Source organism: Lepidochelys kempii, chromosome 1 (assembly GCF_965140285.1).
Source record: "Lepidochelys kempii isolate rLepKem1 chromosome 1, rLepKem1.hap1, whole genome shotgun sequence".
Taxonomy (NCBI): Eukaryota; Metazoa; Chordata; order Testudines; family Cheloniidae; genus Lepidochelys; species Lepidochelys kempii.
Genome location: NC_136380.1, coordinates 8,341,598 through 8,368,517, shown reverse-complemented (window position 1 = coordinate 8,368,517; position 26,920 = coordinate 8,341,598). Strand labels below are relative to the sequence as shown.

Below are 26,920 nucleotides of genomic sequence, written 5' to 3'. Positions count from 1 at the left end.
TCTCGTTCTCCCCTCCCCTTGAGGCTGGGCTCTCCCCTTTCCCCGCAGAGCTGTCCCATTCCCACCCCGCGCTCTGGGGACGCACGTGCCTAGCTCGGTGGGGTGCATTCATCTGCCAGGCTCAGCTCTTCAGCGGGGCGAGGCCCAGCACTCCCAGCTTGTCCCCCCTTTCCTTCCCCTCTGCCAAGCTGCCGTCTCCCACTCCCCCCGCAGGCGGGTTTGCCAGTGAAATGTGGAGGCGGAGGGGGAACAATGGGGTTCTGTTGCTGGCTCTGGGTCTGTCCCTCCACCAGGAAGTCAGGCCGCTGGACTGCCCGCAGACAAAGGGCTCGTTTGCATCCCTGTGGAGGTGGGAGGAAGAAGCACTGCCAAGCAGCCCTGATAAGAGGGGCGGCTGGCTCTGGGCCATGCCAGGCCGCGGGCCAGCACGTGCCTCCCGCCCCCGGGTCTCCTGCCTGAGGGATGCCAGGGGAGGGAGAGAGGCCCCCCTAGCTGGGGCCAGAGGCAGGCCTCGAGGTGTCGTGTCTGGGCTGAGGGGGCACGTGAGTGCAGCCCTGCAATCAAGCCCCTTGTTAAAGGGGGGCAAAGGGGCCCTGTGTGCCAGGGACCTCTCTGTGACACCTGCCCTGGTGCCCTGCATGGGCCACCAACCCCAGGCACAAGAGGAGACACTGAGGGGCACCAGGACCAGCTGAACGTGCCCAGGGCTCCTCGCTAAGGGGCGTGTCTAGGCGCTTTCTGTGCCCACACGGCAAACCCATTAGCCAGGAGGTGTATAGGGCAGAAGGTTGCCCTAGAGCCCAGGAAAGCCACAGTTTGGAGGGAGGGGCCAGGCCCAGCCCCAGGCCAGGCACGCTCCAGCCCCCAAGGTCCTGGCACGAATGCCCTTCGCCAGACGCGTTGCCTGAGCCCCATCGTGGCCGTGCCCTGGTTTGTTTATTCGGGGCAGGTCAGTCCTAGAACAATTCGCTGCTGACTGTGCAAATGGGATGGGGGAGCTGGGGCTGGGGTGCCCCCGGCCCTGCATTCAGGGGGCTCGCGAGCTAAGCTGGGAGAGACAGGGCCCCCCTGTACTGCACTCTCATGGGCTTGTCATTTACATGTTTCTCCTGGGGGATGTTTCTCTTCTGTGGGGATTGAGTCTTCCTTAATGTTGGTGTCACAGGACAGCAAGGTGCTGGGGCAAGCAGATGTGTGTGTGTGTGTGGGGGGGTGTCCCTGGAGCAGGCAGATGTAGGGCAGGGGGTTTCTTGGGGCAGGCAGACATGGAGGTGGGAGGGTTCCCAGGGGCAGGCAGATGCTGGGGGGAGAGTTCCTGGGGCAAGCGGGTGCGGGGGAAGGGTTCCCTGGGGCAGTCAGATGTGTGGGGAGGGTTCCCAGGGGCAGGCAGACATGGGAGGGGATTCCCTAGGGAGGCACATGCGGGCAGGGGAGGTCTGTGGGGCAGGCAGATGCGGGAGATTTCTTTGGGGCAGGCAGACAAAGGGGGTAATCTGGGGAGGCAGGTGGGGGGAGGAGGGTTCCCAGGAGCAAGCGGATGTGGGGGTAGCGGGTGGCCAGGGACAGGCAGATGCAGGGGTATGGGTCCCTGGGGCAGGCAGACAAGGGGGTAGGGGGGCGTTCCCTAGGGAAGCAGATGCAGGGGGATACATTCATGGGGCAGGCAGATGAAGCATATCTGCCCCCGGTCGGCAGGCCTCAAATTCCCAGGCTGAGGGCAGCAGGGCCGGGGGGGGGAGGGGGAGTGTCTCTGCTGAGGGTCAGCATCACTCTCCAGCACCCCCTTCTGGCCAGTGTGTGGGGCTGGTAGTGATGAGCCCCAGAGGTGGCGACACCCGGCCCCCAGGGTGGCCGTCGGGGATTCCAGTCACCACTGCCCCCGAGGCAGGCGGGCAGAGAGGGAAGCTGGGTCGTAGCGAAATCACCATTACCCTGCAGCGACCCTGTAAATGGAACCCAGGCGTCCTGGCCCCTCATCCTGTGGTCAGGCACGAGCCCCCGGGGCACCTAGCGATCAGCTCATGTACCGGCCGCTGTGCCTGGCCTGCAGGCTGCTGGCTGGAGCTGGGCCCCATCCCCCCTGCCAACTCGTTCTGGACATGGGGGACATGCTGGGCTACCATTCGAGAGGGAAAGGCTATAGATCCACTGCTTTTGGGGTGCAGCAAGAAGGGGCTGCTGGGACAGGACTGGGGGCGGGGCCGGGGCGGGGGGTGGCTGAGACCACTTTACCTGGGCTGCCCGTGGCTACTGAAGCTGGCTGCCCGGGACGGTGCCTCGTCTTTGCAGCTGTGCTGATGGGAGGACACGGTCACCGTATCTGCTCTGCCTACATTGTGCCTTTTAGCCCGTACAGGAATGCCTTTAACTCATCCCTGCCCCGCAGCCACCTCTGGGGCGGAGCAGGGCCGTTTGGAACAGATGCAGCGAGGACGAGACAGCGAGTACCCTGTTATTTCTCTAGGGTCGCCCCACGGCGTTCATTAGCGCAGCACCCCTCCAGGGTGGATCTCCAGCAGTGCCGAGGCCTCCGCCCCCAACTGCAAGCTGGGAGAGCTGGGGTGCTCGGGGCCTCCAAGGTGTCCAAAGTTGGGCACCCGAAATTGGGGTCAGTTTTGCAAAACTTGGCCCTCACCTCTCTGTGCCTCCATTTTCCATCAGGTAGAAGGAGGCTGCTGGGTCTGTTGGGGGCTTGGACGATAACTGGCCTGCCCATTCTTATGCCAAAGGGGAAACTGAGGCACGGTGACTTACCCAGAGGGCAGAGCTCCTCCTCCATCCCCACTCCCTGCACCCAAGGAAGAGTTTTCCCTTGGCGGGCTCCCCTCCCACCCCTTCACACATCCAGCCCTGCTGCGAACTCAGCCTGGCCTGGCTGAGCGCGGCCCAGAGGCAGCAGGGCCTCAGAAGCCAACCCCGCTCCCTTCACCAGGCTCGGGGGCAGGGATCCAGGGCTCGTTCCCCCGCCCCTCTGTGCGGGGGGCTGTACCACAATATATTCTGGCTGGGATTTAGCCTCCCAGCTCCCGTTCAGTTCAATGGGATTCATGTGGCGAAAGCACCCTAGCAGCCCCTGCTCTTTAAGGGCTTCAGCCCCGGGGTTCCTGGCTCCGGCTCCCAGCCTTGGCCACCCCCAGAGGGGGCCCTCTCCCCTGCATAGCAGCTCCAGGATCCCAGCAGAGCGGGGGGGTGGGGAAGGGGAGGCGCCGCGGCTGAGCCAGGAATTCCAAGCGGCGCTGGGACGGATTAAATTCTCGTGTGTGAAAAGAGCCAGCCAAGGCTGCTCCGTCCTCTCGCGGGGGAGGGGAGGCGGGAGCAGCTCCAGGGTGGGAGGAGAACCCCCCGGCCGTAACTGTGGTGCCCCTCACTGCGCTTTCCAACAGGAATTAACCCTCCCGTGCCCCGTGCTGGTGGAGGAGTTACTGACAGGGGCAGGCAGGGGCTAAGGGACTTGGTCAAGGTCACTCTGCCAGGCAGTAGCGGCCACGCCACTGTTGCCCAGCCTTGACTGTAATCCCACTCGTCAGCGGCTCCCTTGGGCCATGCTGGCGCTGCCCTGGGGTGAAGTCAGCTGAGGATCGGAGGCTCGGGGACAGCCCGTGCGGGGACCACAGGTAGCAGAGCCTGGGATAAAAAGCACACCAGGGTCTGTCTGCCTCCAGCATCTTCCATGCACAATTGCCTTTGCACTTTCTTCGACAGGAGCTCGGCGCCCCACAGGATCGGGGACCCAGGCCCATTCTAAGTGTTGGAGCTCAGGCCTTGCGAACAGGGTTTGCAGCAAGGCACCCGTGGCGCTGTACACGGCACCAAGACCCCAAAAACACAGCAACTCTGTCGGCATAAAGACAGCGCCCAACTTAGGCTCGAGGGCCGGTCTGACAGCGAACCCTCATGGGCAGGGGCCGGAGACGGTCGCTGGGCCTTGCACACTCACCAGACTTGGCTGTCAGAGCAGAGGAGGCCACGCATCCCAGGGCTGAGAGGTCTCCCCCGAGAACGCCCTGGCCCCAGCTGATTCAATCTAGGGACCATTGGCAAGAGTATCCCAGCCCACCTCACTGCCGGAGCCACACACAAGGAGAGGCCTCTCTTAGGGAGATTCATAGATTTTAAGGTCAGAAGGGACCATCATGATCATCTAAATGGGGGCTCCGATACCCTGGGCAATGGGATGGGTGCCACATAAGAGCTGTGGACAGAGATCAAAAGAAACTGAACAGTCCACTTGTGTCTCATCCAAGTAGCAGGCCAGGGCCATCCCTTCCCCAGCTGCTCAGATACTCCCTGCCTGGAGGGTTAGAAAGCAGAGCCCAGGAGACACAGGGAGCCTTGACATATTCTGTTTATTAAAGCAACACCACAAGGCCCTCCCGGCAGTAAGACCCCGTTGTTTCTATTTCCTTCTCAATAAGCAGATCCCACAGGACCCAACTCTCCTCTCCGTACAACGCGGGATTCATTTACAACCCAGGCTCCAGTTTCATAAAAGTATTAAAAACAGAGACAGAATTGCCCTTAAAGACACGTCAGCAAAAATAAAGAGAGAGCCCTGGATTGCGGGAGCCGGCGGGAAAGTCAGAGAGGGCGCTGGGACTGGAACGGGGCTTTGCTCCCAGCCCCCCTCAGAAATGGCTGCCAGCTGGGCCATACACACCATAGGTTAGCTTGCTCTCGAAGGGCAGCTCCTTTCCTCTGCTCCCCCCGCTCAGAGCTCGGACTTGCCTTTCACACTGGTATGTTAGCCAGCAAAGGCAGCTGCCACTGAGGCGATGTCACAATTGTTTGGGCAACTTTCCTAGGATCTGTCGGCTACTCTATATGCTGTGCAGTGTGTGGACTGTATCTGCCCTGCCATCGCCACTCTGCTGGGCGCCACGTGACCTGCTCAAGCATCTTCGGCCATGCCACCCCCTAGAGGCTGCAGCCTACAGAGCGCATGAGCGCCGATGCTCGTCCTGCGAACCTGGATTCTCCTTCGCTCGGGGGACGCGTTCTCCAGGGTGGAGCAGAAGGCTGGCGTTCTAAGCCCAGCGCTGACCTGTTACGAGCTAGTTTCTCTTCTGACAGGTTTCAGAGTAACAGCCGTGTTAGTCTGTATTCGCAAAAAGGAAAAGGAGGACTTGTGGCACCTTAGAGACTAACCAATTTATTTGAGCGTGAGCTTTCGTGAGCTACAGCTCACTGTAGCTCACGAAAGCTCACGCTCAAATAAATTGGTTAGTCTCTAAGGTGCCACAAGTCCTCCTGTTCTTAGTTTCTCTTCTGGAGCTATGACTCATCACGGTCACACGCAAAGCCTTTGGTTCCCACCAGCAGTCTGCCTGGAAAGAGAGATGGAGGTTTCCTTGGCATCAGCTCACCCTTCGCGGTAGAAGTAGTTTACCGAGATGGTTTCAGAGCAAACGCTGGTTTCTGGGAAGCCCCTGCCCATGGATCTGAACCAGGGGCCCCAGCCTCTGGAATCTGCAGTGAAAGGAGAACGGCCCCGTGTGCCCACGGATAACACTGCCCAGGCCTCCAGCCACTATCGATGGTAAGGCTGGTTCAGCCTGCTGGATGCTCGTCAGTGCTGCGTTAGCTGGATGGGGATAATTATTTGCCACTTCATGCTACGGAAGGGGGCAGAAGTTTGGTGGAAACCCACCGCCAGCACCACTTGAATTCTCCGCCGTGGCAGGTGCAATGAACACCCCTTCCACCAGAACTGTCAGGACTCCCTGGCCCTCGGCTCATGGAAGCTGCTTGACCTCGGGTGAAAGAGGGAGCAGACCGCTTGCATTACAGCCTGGGTTAGGGGGACAGAAAATGCATTTTGATAGTGCTTCCCCACCATCGAGGACATTCCCACTGGTCTCAGCTTCCTTATCTGACCTTAAAGGGGCCGGGTCCTCCTGGTCAGGACCTCACGGGACACGCTGCTGGGCAGTCGTTTCTTGCATCTTTATTCAGCCATCACTGGGGCCGACAGGCTGTGCTGCCCCCTCCACCCGGCCCGGGGGAGCATCACAGGTAGGGCAGCCAGCTGTGAGCGTTGCAAAGGCACGAAAGACCTGGCGGGAGGGATGTGGGGAGGCAGACCCTGGTACCTAGAGAGACCCATGGAGTTCCAGGCTGTCCCACGAGCTGCTCCCTCTCCCCAGCGTTCTGTTGCCACCTCCAAAAAAGAAAATCACCCCCACTCTCCCTTTTGCTACCCTGCCATTTCATATCAGTTGGATGAAACTGATCCCCCCCTCCGACCCCCGGAGGCTCTTTTCCTTTTAGTGATGTTTGGTGACAATTCTTTGCACCTGCTGGATAAATGGGCCAGGTTTGAGTGCTGAGCTTGAATCAGAACGTGGAGCAGTGAGATGATCATAGAAACATAGACTGGTAGGATTGGAAAGGCCCTCGAGAGGTCTTCTAGTCCAGTCCCCTGCACGCAAGACAGGACCAGGCACCCTGATTCAGGCTGCACTGTGCAGAGGTTTCAGTTGGGACAAGCGGCACTGTGATGCAGCAGGATTCAAAGGGCAGCTGAGGGAAACACGACAAAAAGGAGGAGAGCCACTTCTCTGAAGGCCTTCACTGAAGTCTTCAAGATCACCCTGCTGGGCACATGGTCTTCACAGCACTGCCCATTTCAAATAAACACTAGGTGAAGAGGCTGCAGCTCATTAAGCAGGAAACCAATAGAGTAGGTAGCTTCTGAAGCAGTTTGGGCAGGTCTGGTCCCCAGGAAGAAGACACGTGGTCTCGTTAAGAAAGGTGGCTGGGTGCAGGAGGAGGAACCAGTCCATGATCTCAATGCAAGCCACAAAACGCACCTGTGCTCAGCAAAGCGTGGTGCTCTTTGCAAAGAGGTGACCTGCGTGGGGAGGTGCAGGACGCCTTATTCTAGCCGTGGAAGAGGATGCGCGTAGCCAGCGCGGTTGTAGCCTCCGGCTCTGTAAATGTGTCTCTGCAAATGGGGCCATCTCAGAAGAAAACAAAAACTCCATGGAAAAAAAATAGAAGTACAGTCCCCCCACCCCCCATCCCCCATGTAAGCACAAATGCCTTCTCTTTATAAACAGGTGGGATTTGTTGAAAGCATCTTCATGCAGGGGTAACCTTTTCAAACATGCCAGGTGGTCTCTATCAGTGAAGGGCTGTGTGGGGCTCAGAGGAGAAGGAACGTCGAGGAAGCCAGGAGAAGACAATCAGAACAAGTTTCTGTCTTTTCCCTCTCCTGGCAAATCAAAAGTCAATCCCATGGAAACATTGGCAGGTCTTCAACGTGACAAAGGGACCCCAGGGCACTTGCTTCTTCAGCAGCTGATGAGCTTCAACCTGTAATTCAGCAATTACGCCAGTTCTGTCGGCCCTGCAGGATGGCTCAGTGCCCCATCAAACCACCAAAGCAGCCACAGCTCCTGGAGGGCAGGCACGTTTTAACACTGAACAAGGTTCCTGGTTTCCTTCCATCCCTGCAGCTGATGGGTTTGGAAGACCAAAGGCCAAGGAGATGGCGCAAGCGGTTGCAGATGCCATCTGAGCACTCGCTTCTCAGGATAGGGGTTTGCAGTGCAGTGGTTTCATTTTAGTGGCTGTCTGAATGACTGACCAAGAAGTGGAAGCCATTCATCCCCGAGTGAGCTACGTACCCAGGTCCCGAGAACAGGATGGGACCAGGGACTCCTTGGGTTCACATCAAAGGGGAGGGGAAACCATCTAATGACATATCAGGGTTACCCCACCCCCCAAAAAATGTGATCCAAGACAATCTATGTATTAGTGCAAACGTGGTTTATTATTATCGAGAACAGCCTTGGTTTCGTGGCACCCAGCTGTCCAATCACGCCTTCACTGGAAGGACACAAGGCTTGGGAAGTGGGGTTGGGGCATGCTGGATACAATGGAGGCAGGATGTCCCTTGCCGTGTCCTGGGACAGACAGCTGGGAAGCGTCTGGAATGAGAAGGGCTGTACATACTAGCTTCACTGGGTGCAGAGGGACAAGTGCAGGATCATCTCCGGGTTCTAAGGCACTCTCCCCCTCCCCAAGCGGCCACCAAGCCCAGCCGCACGCTTTGGTTTCTGGAGTCCTCTTCACAAAAGGATGCAGGGCTTTTTAGGTTTCACCGGGATGGGGTTGAGGACGGCTCGCACGGCCTCCGTGAAGACCTCCTTGATGCCTTCCTGGTTAAGGGCGGAGCACTCCATGTACTTGACGGCGTGGATCTGCTTGGAGAGGTTGACCCCCTGCTGGGTTGTGACAGGCATCTGGTTCTGCTCCTTTAGCTTCTTTATGGTGTCGGGGTTGTTTCTCAGATCCTTCTTGGTGCCTACGAGGAGGATGGGCACATTGGGGCAGTGGTGGCAGACCTCTGGGTACCACTTGTGTTTCACGTTCTCATAGGAGGACGGGCTGGCTATTGAGAAGCAGATGATGAAGACGTTAGTCTGGGGGTAGGAAAGCGTCCGGAGCCGGTCATACTCCTCCTGGCCTGCCGTGTCCCACAGATTTAAGTTAATAGTCCTGCCGTCCACTGTGTTCTGGGCGCTGTAGTTGTCGAAGACAGTGGGGATGTACTCCTTGGGGAAGGCGTTGGTGGTGTAGCAGATCAAGAGGCAGGTCTTCCCCACCGCCCCATCACCCACCACGACGCACTTTATGCTCTGCATCCCGGCTCACGTTCCCTGGGCTCCACTTCAGCAACCTGGAGAGGGAGGAGACAGAGTCAATGAGAGCATGCTCGGTGCTGGAGACGGGCTCTGGCCTGCGCTATGGCCAGGGGCTCAGGGTAGGTGATCACAAGGGCACCTTCTGGCCTCGAGAATCTGGGATGGGTGCACAAGTAAGTGCAGCCATTTCACCAGCCTCCTGCTCCCACCCAGAGTCCTCCACCTACAATCCCAGAGATGTAGGGCTGGAAGGTCACCTCGTCCACCACCCCGTGCTGAGGCAAGACCAAGTCGGGGTGACGGAAGCTCCCTAAAAGTGTTGGGGGGGGCCGCACCCAAAACGTGGCCCTGCCCCCTCCACGCAACCCCTTCTCCCTGAGCCCCCGCCCTAGCGCCGCCCTTTTCCCCCGATCCCCTGCCCCCATGCCGTCCCATCCCCCGCGCCCCCAGTCCCCCTTTCCCTGAGGCCCCAACGTGTCCCACCCCTTCCCCCCAAGGCCCCACCCACGCGCCATCCCTTCTCCCCGAGCCCCACCTTCTCACCATCTCTTCCCCCAAGACCCCGCCCCCCACTCGCTCCTCTCTATCCTTTCTCCCCATGTCTTGCCCTTATGGCTGGTGTGCCCTCCCACTTTTAAAAGTGGTGGAGCCATGGCCCCCTTCCCCCTTCCGCTCCCTCCCCCCCCAGCCGTTCTGGCACCCCAGCCTCACTTCTCTCCAGCACACATCGCTTCCATCGGTTGGAAGCCCAGAGATTGCTGAGATGCATTAACAGAGGATAAGGAACAAAGTGAGCCTTCATGTAAGGATCCTGACTCCCATGAGTCTCCCTCCATTTGCACCAGGGGCAGACTCTCTGCGCCAGCAGCTGGAGTCTCCAGAGGCCATGTGTTCACTAGGATAGGAGGCCTCCAGGGAAAATCGAGGCACCGTGGAAAGTTGGCTTGGTGACTGAGTCAGTACTGAGCCAGCACCCCAGGGCACAGTACTCTGATGCCATGGTGAGGGGCGCACCGGCAGGTGCTGGGGTTTAGAGGAGACACGCAACTGAAGTCATTGATTTGTGTCGCAGTCGTGCCGAGGTGTGGCCAGTCAGGAGCCATGCCCCCATCGTGCGAGGCGCTGTATGGACAGATGGTCTCTTTCCCCAGAGAGTTGTAACCTAATGTGTCTCAGACAGGCGACAATAGGTGGGGTCTTACAACAAACAGCTGGAAAGAGCGGAAGGTAACAATAAGACAATGTCAGATGTCCCCCAGGGGTCTGTAGCGGGCCCAGTCTCTCCCACTGTATTGTCCACTGCATGCAGCCGATGAAGTGGGTTTTAGCCCATGAAAGCTGATGCTCAAATAAAGTGGCTAGTCTCTAAGGTGCCACAAGTCCTCCTCGTTCTTTCTAGTGGTGCAGTGCACAGCTGCCAGATTCCACCCTAGAAGTGGCTGCATTACAGTGATGGGCAAATATCCGTCCTCATCCACAAAGGAAACCTGCACCACACTTTCAAAAGAGGAGCCTGGGAGCTTACAGCTCTGCTAGACGCGGAAACTCATGGCCTGAGCGGAGACACTGGATTTGTGGCTAATTACAAGGATCTGTAACCCGCTAACCCCTGCCTCTTCTGGGATGCTGGGAGTCCCTTTCCCAGGCCTGAAGAAGATCTGTGTGGCTGGAAAGCTAGCACTGGCATAAGCACTTAGCATTTCTAGAACATTTTCCCCTCCATAGATCTCCAAGCACTTTACAAAAGTCTCATGATCTGTTTCGCGCGGTCAAAGTTATGGGAGGTGGGAGTGGGAGATCCAGATCCAGACCCCACAACGCCCGGCCCTGCCCCCTAGACACGCGGTATTATCGCTAGGCACACTCAGAAACTGTAGCTAGTGCTGATAAGATTGATAAGATTCTGGCTGGGGAGGCGGGGGTGGAAGGGAGATAATCGCATTCTGCCATCACATGCCACTGGGAATGATAGTGAGAAGACAGATACCCATTCATCAGGTGGTGGCAGAGCACGGGCCCTGCCAGGAAACGTAGCGAGCAGATCTGGAGGAGGCCGATAGGCAGCTGGCCCAGCACAGGCTCCGATCTCCTTGCGGTTAGAAGGTGGGAAAGGTTCGGAAGCAAGTGCTTGCTCTGGCTGCTGCTCAGCCCCACGCCTTCACGGCCCACTTTCCAGGCTATGCTCTCGTGGGACCGTTCATGTTGCCAAGGGTCCAGCCCGCTCCTGGCTCCGATGGACAATGTCCAAGGAAAACCCACGTGCCGCGGGGGGCGGTGTGTCGGAGAACTGGCAGGGGCCGCTCTTCCCTCCAGTCAGTACGAAGCCAATGCCCCAGCAGGGTGCCCCCTTTCAGAGCAGATGTAAGGCCAAGTGTCCTGATTGCAGGGGGCCCCTTATGCAAGGGCAGGGTTGTGAACCCAGATGTCCTGACCAGATTAATGGGTAATTGCATTCCGCCTCTCCAAATACCCCGTTCTGCTGCCCTTGGGTATATTATTCTGCTCCACCCCCTGTCCTGAACTGCAACCTGGTTTTCCTGTTCAGTGCGGCTGTGTTCCACCCCAGAGGTGACTGCAGCTTGGTAACAGGAGCAAAAGCTCCCATGGCGATTGCTTGTAACTTTGTGGCTTATTAGATAGGAGTTCCTCTGTGAACTGCTCCCCCTCCACTCACGTGCCACCTCCTCCCATCACCCCCCTACAGCCGTGCTCCCATCACGCGCCCCCCTGCTCCATTTCGCTTATAGACATTTATCTGCAACTGCAATACTGGGGCCTGGGGGCAGGGCTGTGGGGGGACCGGGGCCATCTGGAGGCGTAGGGAGACGGGAGACAGCTGCGGGGGCATGGGAGTGAATTGGTGCGCAGGGGGCTAGAGGTGGGCTGGAGCTGCGTGGAGGGGCATTAGCGAGACCAGGGGGTGGATAGCTGGTTGTGCAGCTGGGAGGCATGGGACGCGTGTTATCTCCAGCATCTACCCTGCTGGCTGCAGACCCTGCCCTGCTCCCTGCGCCCAGCAGGGATGGGAGCCGGGAGCCAGGAGCCAGTCCCTTCCCCGGGGCACCTCCCTCCCTCTCCCCACAGCACATCTCAGGACACCTTCCCTCCCCCTCCCCGCTCCCTTGTCCAGGCCCCATATTCCCAACCACCTGCCACTCACTCAGCCATCCCCCTTCCAAAGGGGAAAGCCCGCAGCTGGGCATACTCGGTGTCCCTGCTCCTCCCCTACCCGGCCCTGCATCCCGCGCATCGCAGCTATTGACAGCGCTGGGCACCTGGGGGGCACGTCGGGGATCAACTGCACCCACTCCCTGCAAGGCACCGGCAGGCTACCCCATATACTTGTGTATAGCCCAATTTGTGTCTAAGCCGGCTTGCCTCTTTCCCCCTCAGCACTGCCCCCCGCTGTGGCCTGCTCCCCAGCCTCCTGGCCTGGCCTTCCAGACCTCTGCCCCCAACAGCTTGGGCAGGCCAGAAACCCTCAGCTGGTTCACCCGTCCCGCTCCCTCGCCCCCCCAGCATCTGCCCACTCCGTGTATTCCACCACTCCCACCGCAGCTTCCCCACTCCCCGGCGTTTGGTGGCTTGGCTCCCCATGAGGAGCAGCGATGATCACCCGCCACGTGCAGCCATGAGGCAGCCACTGAGTGGAGGACGCCCACCTGGGGCCTGCACCCAGACTGAGCGCAGCAGGGACGTTGCCCCCCAGCCAGGATTCCTAGGAGTGAGGAGTGGCTTGCACAGCTGCCTGGGCACCAGGATCTCCTGGATTCTGACCCCGACTGGCTGTGTGACCCCAGGCAAGTCCCCACTTCCCTGGGCCTCAATTTCCCCATCAGCAAAGTGAGGCTGAATTGCTGCACAGGGCTGAGGAGGAAGCCTTGGCTCTGAGAGGACTCAGGCCGGCTGCTGGGTGGGGTAAGACCAGGGGAGCCAGGAGGGAGAATTCACTGGGCTGGGAGCCTGAGACAGCAGAGGATGGGGGCCCAGTGGTTAGCACCTGGGAATCAGGAGAGCTGGGGTCAATTCCTGGCTCTGCTGCAGACTCCCTGAGTGACGTGGGCAAGTCGCTTCATCAACCCGGTGCCTAGTTCCCCGTCAGCACAATGGGGTAACAGCCCGGCCCAGCCTCCCAGCAGTGCAACAGGGCCAGATAAGCACCACACAACAGACGTGTGTGTAAATGTGGGCAAGTCACTTCCCTGCTGTGTGCCTCAGTTTTCACACCTATAAGATGGGTGTGATTCTGTACCTGCCTCACAGGAGGTTGTGAGGTTTAACCCATTAATGGCAAACACGCTTTGGGATCTTTGGGGAGAAGGGCACAGCAAGATCACGCCAAGGAGTAGCGGGCGCCCGCCTCCCAAATACTTCCCGCTACCCCTTCCACTACCCCAATACCCCACCTGGTATTATTTATGTAACCAACATTATTTATCCTTGTTGAATAAAGTGCATGTATAAAACAAAACCCTCACTCCCCCACGAATGGACTTGGCTGCCCCTTCGCTCTCCCGAATTAATTATTCCAGCATCGCCCTGAGCAGGATGCTGATTAGGTTTCATCACCAGCGGGGCTGCAAAGGGACGAGTCGATTGGGATACGTGCCCAGGGAGCATGGGAAGATCCAGGGCGTAGCTGCCACAGTGAACTTCCAACTGCTGCCCTGCCGCCAGGCCGCCAGGACAGACGAGAGGGGAGCCGCATCTCGGGGGCAGGCAGCCGGCAAGACAGAGACCAAGGCATGGGGACGGAACGAGGGGGCAGGCAGTCGGCAAGACAGAGGCCAAGGCATGGGGCCATCGGCGAGGCGCAAATCCAGGCCTGCAGGACTAAGGGCAGGGTTCTCCAACTGAGCCAAAGAGGTCACTGGTAGCAGTAGTAGGCTCTTAACCTTTTACTTGAACAAAGGCCTGTGTTCTCTCAGGGACGGCTACAGGGACAAGAACAGAGGCATGTCAGAGGGGGAGTCTGGGGCTTTAATCTGACCCACAGCCCAGCTCGACTCCACCAACACTCCCTGTGGGTCAGATTAAAACCCCAGACACCAATCAACCTTGGAGCCAGCCCCCAGTTTTGCCAATGGCTCCCATCTCTCTAATGGGCCAAACTGAAATCCCAGCGCCTCACAGCCCTGCAGTTCAGAGTGCTTGGACCCTGACCCACCGCAGCCTGACACCCAGTCTCTCTGCTGGAAGAGATGTCTGGGATGGTAGGAAAATAGAGCTGCTGAGGGAGACATGGAGAGAGAGCAGAGACAAGTTTAGCTTCCAAGTGTGGGGAAAAAGCCAGGATCTAAACACCCAGGAACCAGACTCCCTTCTTCCCTCCCCTCCTGGCCACAGGCTTCCGTCCACCAAGCTAAATCTGTGACAGAACCAACCGTCCCTGGGGTTTAGAAAGGAGCATCAAGGGAGAAAAGGCCTCACCTTTTAGTAAACCAAACTTGGATTCCCCATCTGTTTGTGAGGGACCTTGAGAGACAACTACAGCTCCTCTTTTCCCTGCTGTTACCAGGCTGGGGCCGTATGGTTTCCGGGAAAGTGCCCAGGACATGATACTGCAAGGTTGGTTCTGACCTGGAGGACAGAGCCAGGCTATGGGGTAGCACAAGCTAGAGCCACCCTGGATCTCAATCTCCCCTGAGCAAAGCATGCTGGGAAGGGGCGGAGCCAGGGGCCTTTATAAGGCAGGTTCCGATACCGCTCAGGGGTGATACTGGCTCAGGGAGCGAAAACCCAGAGTGTCTGTGAGCAGGGCGCTTGGACAAAGTCTATTGGCTGGGCTAGAGAAGATTTTAGTGCCACGAGCTCTATGGAAGTGACTGCACTGGTCGGTCTGGTGAACATCCTGGCTTTTAAGTCATTGCTTTTTTCTCTGTTCCCCCTTGTCCCACTGCTGTGGTGCGTAGGGGATCTGGGCTCACTGTAAGATCAGGCCTTTAAACAGCCCTCTTGTTTCTCACCACATTTACTGTGTGTATTGCGACAGCACTGGGAGTCCCAGCCGTGGGTCAGGACCCTGTTCCACGAGGTGCTGTACAAACACAGAACCAGACAAGAGAGTCCTTGCCCCCAAATGCTTACAAGCTCGCTTTGTTTCTCTCGACTGCTGCATGCCTCGGCTCTCCCTGGCTCTGATAGGGAACAGACGCTCCGAAATACACTGAGCAGCCCCATTCTCAGGACACCTCGAGATCAGGAAGTCCCCCATGAAAGCCTGTTCTTGCAACATTTCTAGGTTGCAGCGTTTTGGGGAAGAGCTTGGCTTTGGGAAGCTCCTTTTGAGAGCTGCCCATTTCTAGCTCGGACCTGGGGCAAACCCTGAAACCTCAAGCCTCAAACTACCAACTGGAGCCTGGGACCACAGGAGAAGGCCAAGTACCAGGGCAGGGGAAAGACTCAAAGGTAGCCCTGAAAGAGGCCCAGAGAGAGCGCCGAAGACAAGCCCAGGGAGGGTGGAAGAACCTTTTGTTTGTTTGGTCCTTGGTCACCCCAGAAGGGGATAAGTCCATTTGTGACTTGGCTGGAGGGCTAAGCCGCATCTCCAGCATAGACCTGTGTGTGGCTCACTGAGGAGACCCACCTCGGGGGAAGGAAACTGAGGCAGGGAGTGCCCGCGCCACGCTCAAGCAGAAGGGGGCGGTACGGGGCGGCCACGCCCAAACATAGGCACTCTCCCTGGAAATCTAATGATTCTAGTCGCCTGTCTCCAAATCGCCCTGTTCTTCTTACACCCTGCAAGACAGGACGCCCGGAGGTGAACACAGTACGGGGCGTGGTGCTGGGGGTGAAACGAACACATCAGAGCGAGCTCTGCAAGTGAAAACCCCGGTGTACAGTGAAAGCAGGAAATGCAGAGCAGTGCGGCCACAGCTGTTCCCCCCGCCCCACAGGCCCAGCCCCGCCCCGCCTGCCAGCCTTGCAGGGGATTTCTCAAGGCCCTTTGCCCCCATCCCGACGTGGGATTGTTCACCCAGGTAGGGCAGGGGGAGCAGGTATCTCATGGGGTGCAGGCCAGCATGGCGGGGCCCTGCGGGGAGAGCGCTCCGCCTGTGTGATCAGCGGCAGGAAGCAGAGCGGCTGGGCTGGCTGTGGGAAGGCGGCACGGCGGGCTTGTGGGGCTGAGCGAAGCAGGTGGGGAGGAGGAGGGGAACGCCAGTTTCCCTTGACGTACAGAGCGGATTTAAAAATACACTCCCGCCGAACCCGCTTGGGAGTGAATCGTGTGCAACAGCAGACAGGCCGCTGCCCCATCACGGCAGTGACGCACCCTAGCCAGGCTGCACAGCTGGGCCAGGCCTGGACAGACCACGGCGGTTGGGCACGAGAGGCTCCCAGCCAGCCGTCTCCAAGACTGGACAGAAGGGGAGGAAGGGTGGGCTTGTGCTGGAGGCCCTAGGCTGGGAGCAGGAGAACCTTGCTTCAATTCCTGCCTGGGCCACACAGGCCCCTGGGCAAATGGCTCGCTGTCTCCCAGGTCCCCATCTGTGGAATAGGAATAATGACGCCTCACAGGGAGATTGAGGCCAAATCCAGGAGCTGTGAGGAGCACAGGGAAGGGTTTCATGTCAATGGACCCTGATCCAGGTGGAAACTGCAGTGAAGGGCCCCGCGGGAGCCAGAAGGTAGAAGGACTGGAAGGGACCTCGAAAGGTCCAGGCCCCTGCACTCATGGCAGGACTAAAGGCGGGTCTACACGACACAGTTAGGTCAAGGTAAGGCAACTTACGTCAGCCCAGTTAGGTCAATGTCTACACTACAGCCTTCCTCCCACCGATGTAAGTGCCCTGCGACACCAACATCATAACTCCACCGCCACGAGAGGTGTCGGGCGTATGTTGGTGTTGTTAGTGCAACGCAGGATCCGTGTAGACATTGGCTATTGGCTGGCGTGTCAATTTCACGGCAGGTTGACTTGTGTTTCTAGTGTAGACATACCCTAAGTATTATCTAGACCATCCCTGGCAGGTGTTGGTCCAACCTGCTTTTAAAAACCTCCAATGATGGAGATTCCACAGCCTCCCTGGGCAATTTATTCCAGTGCTTAACCACCCTGACAGTTAGGAAGTTTTTCCTAACGTCCAACCTAAATAGCCCCTGCTGCAATTTAAGCCCATTGCTCCTTGTCCTAGCCTCAGAGGTTAAGGAGAACAATTTTTCTCCCTCCTCCTTGTAACAACCTTCTAGGTACTTTGTGGGGACCCTCACAAAGTGGCCTAGGAGCTGTAGGAGAGTGAAGAGACCCTGGGGGAGTGGGCGTTGGCAGGCCCCCTTCCCACTTTGCTCTGCTGGGACCCTCAGGAGATCTGCGGCTGTGCATGGCACTACCGCAGCACTGCAATCAGCTCCTCGTGAAGTCCCTGGGACTTTTCCACTGACTCTGGGGGAAAGGGGGGGTGTGAAATGGGGCCCTCTTTGAACTGATGTGATCTGATAGTTAATCAGGAGCTGACCCGTGCTCGCTGATAGAAAGTCCCAGATCTGGGAAGGCACCGTGGGTGCAGTGTGTTGCATAGTGTACAATCTGCTGCCTTTCATCAATGTCCAGCTGATTTGGACGACATTGATTTGCATAACCCTAGCTATTTGCATAGTGGCAAATCATCCTCCTATGCATGACGCATTGCAAAGCCCCAGCTCCATTAATGGACTTTCCAAATGGCCCTTCCATCCCGTCGCTTGGACTGTCCCACAACCGCTACAGGCATCCTGATGGCAAGTCTCTGTTTCCCTGAGTGCAATTTCAACCCAGTAGCAACCTGTTCAGTGTCTATCACACCTGGACTGTGCTTCCTTCTTGCAGGGCGCCAGCTTGTCCTTGCTGCATTCCTAAGACCCTTGGAGTAGCAGCAGCTCAGTGTCCTGACTGGATTTCCTCTGTCTTGGGATAAAGTCCCCCCCGCCCCCCGGCAGTCCCCTTTTGGTGTGGGACAGCTGCAGCCAGCGAAGCCTCCATTGCACAAGGGTGGAGGAGGAGCTGGCGAACCCTGCATGAGCCCCCGGCCTGTAACCCACCCGGAGGGGCTGCGATAGGGTTAGAGGGAGTTCATGTCCCTGATTTGACCTGATAATTGTTAGAACTCCAAGGTCTGCTGCACCAGATCAGCCCTAGCGAGATTCCAGGAAGAAAAGCACCATTCCCTTGCTAAGAAATAATAAGTCTTGACATAGGACCCACAGTGTTCTGGGCTCGCCCACAAAGGAAGCCAGAGGTCACTTACCAATCCTGAGCTAACCTGAGCACCCGGAATGCTGTGAGAGCCACGGAGAGCTGCAGCTGGCCAGTGCATCTTCAGCACCCCTGCATCGGGCCCCTTGCTAGCGACCTAACTTGTTGCAACAGGTGTGAAAGATATGGCCTTTCCCCCAAATGGGGATTACGATACTCACCCACATTGGCTTCTGAGGCTTTAATGGGGGAACGTCTGCACAGTGCTATGAACAGGCAAACCACTGAGTGTCAGAACAAAGCCATGGCCAGCTGGGACATCCTATGCTGCACAGTATGGCTGCTGCATGGGGAAGGGGAGTTGGTCTATTTGGTATCTATACAGCCCCCAGCTCTGTAACATCAGATGATTTAGTGGGGGATTGGTCCTGCTCTGAGCAGGGGGTTGGACTAGACGACCTCCTGAGATCCCCACCAACCCTGATGTTCTATGATTCTGTGATATCCCAGCGTCTCCCAAATGTCTGAAAACAGACATAGAACTACCCATCTCTCCTCCTTCCAAGCCTGCAGGTGAAATAGTGTTGGGGGGAGAAGGACAGACAGACAGACGTGAGACGCAAGGGCCTACTCTGGGAAAGCTAAATTAGAGAGGATAAGTTTCAGAGCCTCCTGTGCCAAACCCGCACATCTCTTTCACTTGAGCTAAAGGAGAGTCTGGTAGCAGTGGAGGGGCCAGGCCACAGCTGTGCAGCCCTGTTTCCATCCAGCAGAGGGCAGTGGCGTACACTCACTAGCAAGTTCATACCATTCCCCGTTTTACAAGTGCGGAAACCGAGGCACAGAGGTGGGGAAGTGACTTGCCCAAGGTCACCCGTGAGCCCGTGTCCGCGCTGGGATCTGAATGTAGGAGGTGGCATTCCCGTGCTCAGATCATGGTCCCACCCTGCTCCTCTCACTAAATCAATGGCACCCAGGAGTCCGTCCCTGGGGTGAGAGCGGAGAGGGCCAAGAGCATCTCTTGCAGCTGCGTACAGAGCACCTGGTCCTGGGAGCCTCTTGTCCTCGCTCTCCTCTCCCCGGAGGTCTTGTTAGGTCACCGGAAGCAGGTGACTTGGTGGTTTGGGTTCTGCTCCGCCTAGCCCCTCCCAGCCAGGGGAACTGATGGAGATGCAGGGCTGGTGGGGGGAGCAGCTGGCAGGCAGGGAGCAGCTGGCCCTCCCACAAATGGAATCAAAGACCAGCCATGTGAATCCTTGTCACAGCCCAGCTCCCAGCCCAACGCTTGCTTCCTCTGCAGGTGACGTTCAGGGGCACAATGCCCCCTCTCCCACCCCACAGAACGTGGGTGGAGCTGGGAGCACTCACATGGGGGCGGGGGTTATTATAGCCACAAAACAGATGGCTCATCTGACCTGCCCAAAGTCACAGAACGAGTTGGTGTCCGTGGCAGGACTAGGCCTCAGGTGCCCTGCTCTGGCCACTAGACAATGCTGCCTGTAAATCTGAGCCAGCCAGAGGTGAGAAGGCCTGCCCTGATGGCTGCAACAAATCCTCTCTGGAAGGAGCTGGCGGGCCGGAAATAGGTAATAAGGAGCTCGGGGTTACCGCTGGAGCGGGCGTGCGGGATAAGGCAGGTGTGTGCCATGTCTGTGCCCCTCAATGAACTAAGTCAGCAGGGCAAAACACCCCTTTGTCTTGGTACCTTGTAAATCCTTCTGAAAGCAACCTGGAGACACCGTTGTACGCTGCAGCACTGGAGGGGTTAACCCAAGGGGTACTGAAGGAGAGAAGGAAACTCTTCCCACGGGGCTAAGGGATAGGAATGGGAGCAGATCAGCAATTTAACGGCACAAGGAATATCTCCCTCTGCAGGAATCGGAGCTGAATGGACCAGGGCCCAGAGAATGCTGAAATGCTGAGGGTGAAGGTAAAAGATCTTGCCACCATCCCCTCCAAACTCCTGGCCAGGCCTGGGAAGTGAAGAAACCTTCCCCAGAGCATCCATCGCAGGTGTTACCCAGATCCCAGGGCACGCTGAGCAGGACTTCAGGGGACCAGGCACCCATAGGCACATGGACACCTGTGCGGCACAGATGTGAACTACAAGGGCTTGTCTACACACAGCATTTGCACCGGTTTAATTCTGTGTGCACCTGCGATGGTTTAAAGTTGGTTCTATGGCTTGAGTTTGTGCCTACAACCCCCCCGCCTCTCCAGGCTGAGCTGCTGTAAGCCAGGTTGGAACTGATTTCAGCACGTCCACATACAAAGCTGCCACAGAGCTGAGCTAAGCCGCTGTAGAAAGACGCCAGTAACTCCACCAGTGTCACTTGGCATGCTGAGCTCCAGAGAACTCTGCCACGAGGCACCGGGCCCTAATCTTGGAAGCTGCCAGTGAGATCCCAGTCGCCCTGCGTCTTCCCTTCCCAGCTGCAACACGAGCCAGTTTGTGCCGTAACCAGCAGTTTGGTTGAATTTCTGCTCTGCCCTCTCCTGCTTCCAGAAAGCCCAGCAGGCCACTTGCTGCACCACAACCAATGGAAGCAGCCCTGAGTCTGCCGCACTGGAGGAGGTGCTGGGCCACCATCAGCTAGAGATTCTCCCTCTGATCAGCCAAGAGGCTGCTGAGGGACGTGGGAGGAGGTGGTGGGGTGGGAGGAAGGGAGGGAAATGGGAGTGGATAATCTGATCTAGGGGGGAGAGGGGCCTGCCAAGCTTTGAAAGTCTGGAAATGTGCCAACCACAGTCATCCCACCTTGCCTCAGTTTCCCCACCTGGATAATGTTGATGGCGCCTAGCTCACAGAGCTAGCTCATTTGCTCTGAGCTCCTTGGACAGAAGGGGCTTGAGGAATACCGTTCTTCCGGGAGCACTGCCCATCACTGTGGTATCTGAGCTGTCCTGAGTACTACTGCTGGGTACGCGGGCAGAGACATTCACCAGTGAACCCCCCCACATACCCTGTGATGGGAGGAAGGTCCATGTTGCTGTCACTGTTTTACAGAGGGGGAGTGGAGGCCTGGAAGAGATTAAGGACCTCCTCCAAAGCCCAATGGGCTACACAGACACCCACTCACTTCACTGGGCGCAGGATCCGGCCATAAGAGCCAGGCCCAAAATGAGAGGGGGCTTGTGTCTGTACTGATGCCAGGAGTCCTGATTCCGCTCCCACCTGGAGGTGGTGTGATCCCGTTAGCGGGCGGGTTAGAGAATGCACCTGAGAGGTTTTCTAACCCGGGGGGCTGCCTGGCCCTGGCACGGGCAGGCCAGCTGAGCTGTCATCCCCTTGCCTTCGCTGAGTCGCCCTGATGGGAACGGCGCTGGGAATGCACCATCAGAGGGGGGATAAACCAGCCCTGGGGGACACCCGCGTGGGAAAACATGAGGCTGTCCATACGGGCAGCCAGAGCACGGTGCTCTGGCAGATCACTCAGCAGAGCTTTCCTTCTGTTCAAGCAGAGGAGGGCAGCCGCTTGGGGCTGCCAGAACATGGGACGGGGGGCTCTTATGAGATTACCCCACTCTGAATTCACCAGCCCCTCTCCCTGTGCAGCTCTACTCTGCTGGGAGCGAGCCATTCACTGGGAATGGGAGAGGACAGCAGCATCTGTTCACGGGCATTATCATGCCCAGTGCGGACAGGCGGCCTCATTTGCTAGAGGGGCCGGGAAAGGCTGGGACAGTTTTGCAGAGTTGGCCTCAGGGTGGTGTCAATATAGTCTAATCCCCCACATGGACGTGGGGTAAGCACCTGGATCTCTATCACTGTGGTGTCTGGGCTCCTGCCCTGCAAAGTGCTAGGCCCTGATCCTACCCAGGGGACTTGATTGCACTTTACGATCCCAAAGGGCTTCACAGACATCGATTAAAGTCTCAGGCTCACTATCTCCATCTGGCAGAGGGGGAAACTGAGGCATGGGGGCAAAGTGGGTTGCCCAAGATTACACAGCTAGTCACTGGCAGGGCTGAGGCTATACCAGAGGTTCCTGACTACCCGCCAGGCTGACGGCTGTTCCCTGGAAGGCTCTCCTTCCTGCACGAGAGCTGGCTATTGTCGTCCATTTCCTAACTCCAGCAGAGAAAAAAACCACTTCGCCCTCATGTAAACGCTTTCTAGGCAGAAACAATTCTGCTTCTGTGGCCCGTATTTCCTAGGGTGGCTCTTCCTGTTTGCATTCAAATCTTGGTTTCTGATCTGCTCAAGTATCGATTCCCTGTCCAAAGGCATCTGCCTTTGGAGGTTGCGATTGACAGATCAGAGCTAATGCAGGGAGCCAGAGACCAAGCCGGCAGCTCTAGATCTCACGTGGCTTCTTGAAGGCTGTGCAGGCTGGCTTTGACAACAGCCCTGCCCATCCCTAGACGTTCTCCCAGCGCCGCCCACACGGGAGGCCCTGGTGCCCACTAACTGCCCTTCTCTGGCACCGACAGGAGCAGGGGTCTCCAGGCTGCTCAGGGAGCTCAGTGTGGCAAGTGCCCGGTCCAGAGCAGCGAGTGGACGTGGTCTCCAGGAGCCACAGGTACACCAGAACTTCCCGGGCAGCGCTGCTTTGAGGCTGAGAAAGCCACGCTCCCCAGCCAGAGCCACTGGCCTTGGTGTACCATGGGAACAGAGCTGGGAAGGGCTCCCCTGCTCCGCCCAGCTTCCCATTGGGCAGGAGACTCCTGCCCACCATCCACACGCAGGCCCTACGGTGCTGGAAAAGGTTCCCATGCTGCAGGGCTTAATTTGTGCCAGGGCTGAGCCCCGGCACCTCTGGGCTTGTTGCATCAGTTATGAATGTAAAAACACAACCATTCTGGGGTGGCCCCCCAGCCAGGCCCCCGCTCCCTGCCTCCCCTGACTCTGCTGCAGGAAGAGGAGAGCAGTAAGATGCACCAGCCCTGAATGAGGATCTGTCACAAGGAGGGGTCTGTTCTTCCTGCCTGACGCTGGAAAGAGCAGCTGGGCGGATTTTACTGCCCTTTCCCAAGGCCTTGCCTCTGCCTTTCAGCACGTGAACCCTCAATCCTGGCAAAGAAACGAGGGCACTTGGACGTTCTGGGAACTAGACTCGAACCTCCCCAGAGCCCCGCTGGTTTCTCTAGGTAGTGAAAGATCACCACCCAGGTACGTTCTCTGGGCTTCGGTCAAACCCAGTTCTGAATGCCTCTAGCGTCCAGGCTTCCATCCCATCCCCTGGAAGCTATTCCGCAGCTGATCAGCTCTCAGTACCGGGCAATGGATCCTAACGTTCAGCCTCCGTTTTCCTCTCCTCAGTTCAGCCTCAGCCCATTCCCTCGGGCCCTTCCCTGCTCTGGACTGAGCCTCCCTTCCCTGCTCTGGACTGAGCCCACAAGGTGTCCTGAGCAACTGCCATGGGGCCTGTCAGCACGGAGCCTCCCTCGCTAGGAGCAATTGGGGTTGCTGGCAAAGGAGCTGCCAAGCCAGATCAGACTCATTGTCCCATCAGGCTGGTGTCCTGTCTCTGGCAGGGGCTGGGACCAGACCCAGACCCGGTGGACTCTCTTGCAATTACATGCTTGTGTGGAAGCTTCTTCCTGACCTCGGCAGCTGATGCTTTACTTCCGCCCTGCTGCAGAGCGGTCCCAGCTCACCGAGGGCGGGCTCCATCTCAGGGCCAGGAGGTGATTGAAGCCCTCAAGAATTAACTCATCTTTTCAACCTGACGGCCGTTATATTCTCCCTTCCACCCACTTCCCTCTCTTCTAGGTAGCATGACCCCACCTCACACCTCTCTGCCCAGAACCAAGGCCAGCGTGACTGGCTAATCAGCCAGTGGATCACCCCCTCTGCAGCCAGGGCATGTGTGCATCCCCGCGTGAGCATCGCCAGCGTGCTGGGAAGGGGAGAAAATCAAGGCCGCTCTGAAATCGAGAGCACACTTGTATAGCAGCGCAGAGAATAGTCCTGTACTCAGGACACCAGCCTGGGATGTGGGAGCTCTGCCACTGACTCCGCGTGTGCCCTTGGGTGAGTCACTTAGCCTTGCTGCATCTCAGTTCCCCTTCTATACCACAGGAATAACAGCCCTGTCCCGCCTCAGGGGTGGAGCGAGGATAAATACATTACAGATTGCGAGATTCTCCTCTGCTACCGTGCTGAGGCCAGCTAAGTCCCTTTGCTCTGCATGTCTCATGGGAAATTACCATACTTTTGGTGATGCCTCATATCCACACGCCACACTCGTAATGAGCTCATGATGCATCAGGGTTGGGAGGGTGACAGAGCTGAGAAACCGACTGGCCCAGGCAGTCCAACCCCCTTGGCCTGTGCAGAAGCAGCCCCCCAAACAGAAGATTGGTGTCTCTGTGAGCTGGGTGGGTGGGTGGGTCTTGGTCTGTCCAAGGCACTGGTAAGACCGTATCAGGAATGCGGCGCTCATGTGCTGGTCACCCGTGTTGAAGGAAGAAGAATTCAGGCTGGAACAGGTGCAGAGAAGGGCTGCTCGGACGGGCAGGGCCGTGGAGGAGACTGAGAGAGGTTGGCTGGCTTAGCCTGGCGAAAGGCAGGCTGAGCGGGGATCAGATTGCTCTATAAATACACACCAGGGTGAACCCCAGGGAAGGAGACGAGCTATTGAAGCTAAAGGACAATGTTGGCACAAGAACAGACAGGGAGCGAGTGACCAGGAAACGTGGAGGCTAGGAAGGAGAAGGTTTCTAACCCTGCCGCAACCTCCCAGTAGAGCAGAGAGGGACAAACAACCAAAGGGGCTTTCGGGTGGAGCGTGACAAGTTTGTGAAGGGGACGATATGCCAGGGCTGTCTGGGATAGCCGGGGACTGGGCACAATGCCCCGGAGGTCCCTTCCAGTCCCACGTTAGCATTGTTTGGGTGCCCAACTTGAGTCTGGCTCCTGGAGGGGCTGACCACCTGGCTTCATCTGCTGGGCGCCCAGAAACTCGGGGGCTAAAATAAGTGGCCATGTTTGGAAGCCACTGCCTCAGAAGACATGAACCCCAGGTCCAGCCATGGCATCGAGTGGCCAGAGAACGGTGGACGGGGGGCATTACTCTCCGCCCCCACGAGACTGCAGGGCCGCATGGGGGAGCTTTGCCTGGCTGACCCTGTTTGCCCAGGGTAGGCCTGGCTCGTCCCGGAGAGCGACCAGGCCCCGTCCCACAGGAGCATCACAGCCCCATCCTCCACCCTGCGCCAGCCCAGCCTGCCAGGGTGCGAGGCTGCTCGGCGGCTGGCCCAAGGGTGAGGGGATGGGGAGCTGGAGCCCGCTGGGGAGGGATGCGGGGGGATCTCCAGCCGCCGGCTTCCACGCAGCCTTTAGAAGGATCCTTCCTGCCCCAGCCCGTCGAAAGGACGGAGGGGTCCAGCCCCGGGCACATGCGGGGTGGGGGGAGCGGCAGGGCCCCAGGCCCTGACGCAAATGACATCAGCAGGCCTGAGCTAGTTACAGGAAGTAAACAAACCTCGCCCAGGAACCCAGCCTGCCCCTCCCCACGTGCCCGCTGGTGACTGAGATACCATCCCTGCTTCTGTGTGTGCCCCCCACACACTGCCCTCCTGTACACCCCCCACACCCCCTTCCCCCCCATCCCCACCCCACACACCCTGCCCCACACCCCAAACACTGCCCTCCTGTACACCCACACACGCACTGCCCCACACCACCCTCCTGAACACCCCCACACAAACTGCCCTCAACCCCACACACTGTCCCACACCCACACACACCCCCCGCCCCACATCCCTCATGCAATCCTGCTGCCCAAGCAGGGCCGCATGGCCAGCCCACGCACGAACTCCTCCTGGCTCCCACGTAGCCTGTCGTCAGGGCCTGGTGGGGGTGTACAGGAGGGCTGTGTGTGGGGTGGGGGTTGTGTACCGAAGGAGGGCAGTGTACACCCCAATATACAAGTTGCCCCCCCACTGCCCACACCCCCCCACACACTGTGCAAACCCACAACCCCCACACGCTGCCCTCCTGCACACCCACACCCCACACCCCACACGCTGCCCTCCTGCACACCCCCCCACACGCTGCCCTCCTGCACACCCCCCCACACGCTGCCCTCCTGCACACCCACACCCCACACCCCACACGCTGCCCTCCTGCACACCCCCCCACACGCTGCCCTCCTGCACACCCCCCCACACGCTGCCCTCCTGCACACCCACACCCCACACCCCACACGCTGCCCTCCTGCACACCCCCCCACACGCTGCCCTCCTGTACACCCCCCCACACGCTGCCCTCCTGCACACCCACACCCCACACACTGCCCTCCTGCACACCCCCCCACACGCTGCCCTCCTGTACACCCCCCCACACGCTGCCCTCCTGCACACCCCCCCACACGCTGCCCTCCTGCACACCCACACCCCACACCTCACACGCTGCCCTCCTGTACACCCACACCCCACACCCCACACGCTGCCCTCCTGCACACCCACACCCCACACCTCACACACTGCCCTCCTGTACACCCCCCCCCACACAGCCCCACACCACACCACACCCAGCCCACACTCACACCCACACTTCACACACGGCCCTCCTTCTGTACACCGCCCCCACAGCCTTCACCATACACAGCCCCCACCCCACCCCACCCTCCTGTACACAGTCCCCACCCCCACCCCAGCCCCCTCCTTCTACACCCCCCTCACACACTGCCCCCACCCCACCCCACCCCCAGCCCCCTCCTTCTACACCCCCCCCACACACTGCCCCCACCCCCACTCCACCCCCAGCCCCCTCCTTCTACACCCCCCTCACACACAGCCCCCACCCCACCCCACCCCCAGCCCCCTCCTTCTACACCCCCCCACACACTGCCCCCACCCCACCCCACCCTCCTGTACACAGTCCCCACCCCACCCCCACCCCAGCCCCCTCCTTCTACACCCCCCCCACACACTGCCCCCACCCCCACTCCACTGCCCTCCTTCTACACCCCCCCCACACACAGCCCCCACCCCACCCCACCCCCAGCCCCCTCCTTCTACACCCCCCCCACACACAGCCCCCACCCCACCCCACCCCCAGCCCCCTCCTTCTACACCCCCCTCACACACAGCCCCCACCCCCACTCCACTGCCCTCCTTCTACACCCCCCCCACACACAGCCCCCACCCC

General features: G+C 58.7%; 1 protein-coding gene across 1 annotated transcript in view; it reads right to left on the bottom strand.

Annotated features, from left to right (window-relative positions):
- Positions 1-5,196: 5,196 nt before the first annotated feature.
- RHOG (ras homolog family member G) overlaps positions 5,197-26,920 on the bottom strand; it is a 29,593-nt gene continuing 7,869 nt past the window's right edge. The window contains exon 2 of the mRNA XM_073333140.2: positions 5,197-8,683. Within this exon, the coding sequence (XP_073189241.2) occupies positions 8,073-8,648 (576 nt within the window). The 5' untranslated portion in view covers positions 8,649-8,683 and the 3' untranslated portion in view covers positions 5,197-8,072. The remainder of the gene's footprint in view (positions 8,684-26,920) is intronic.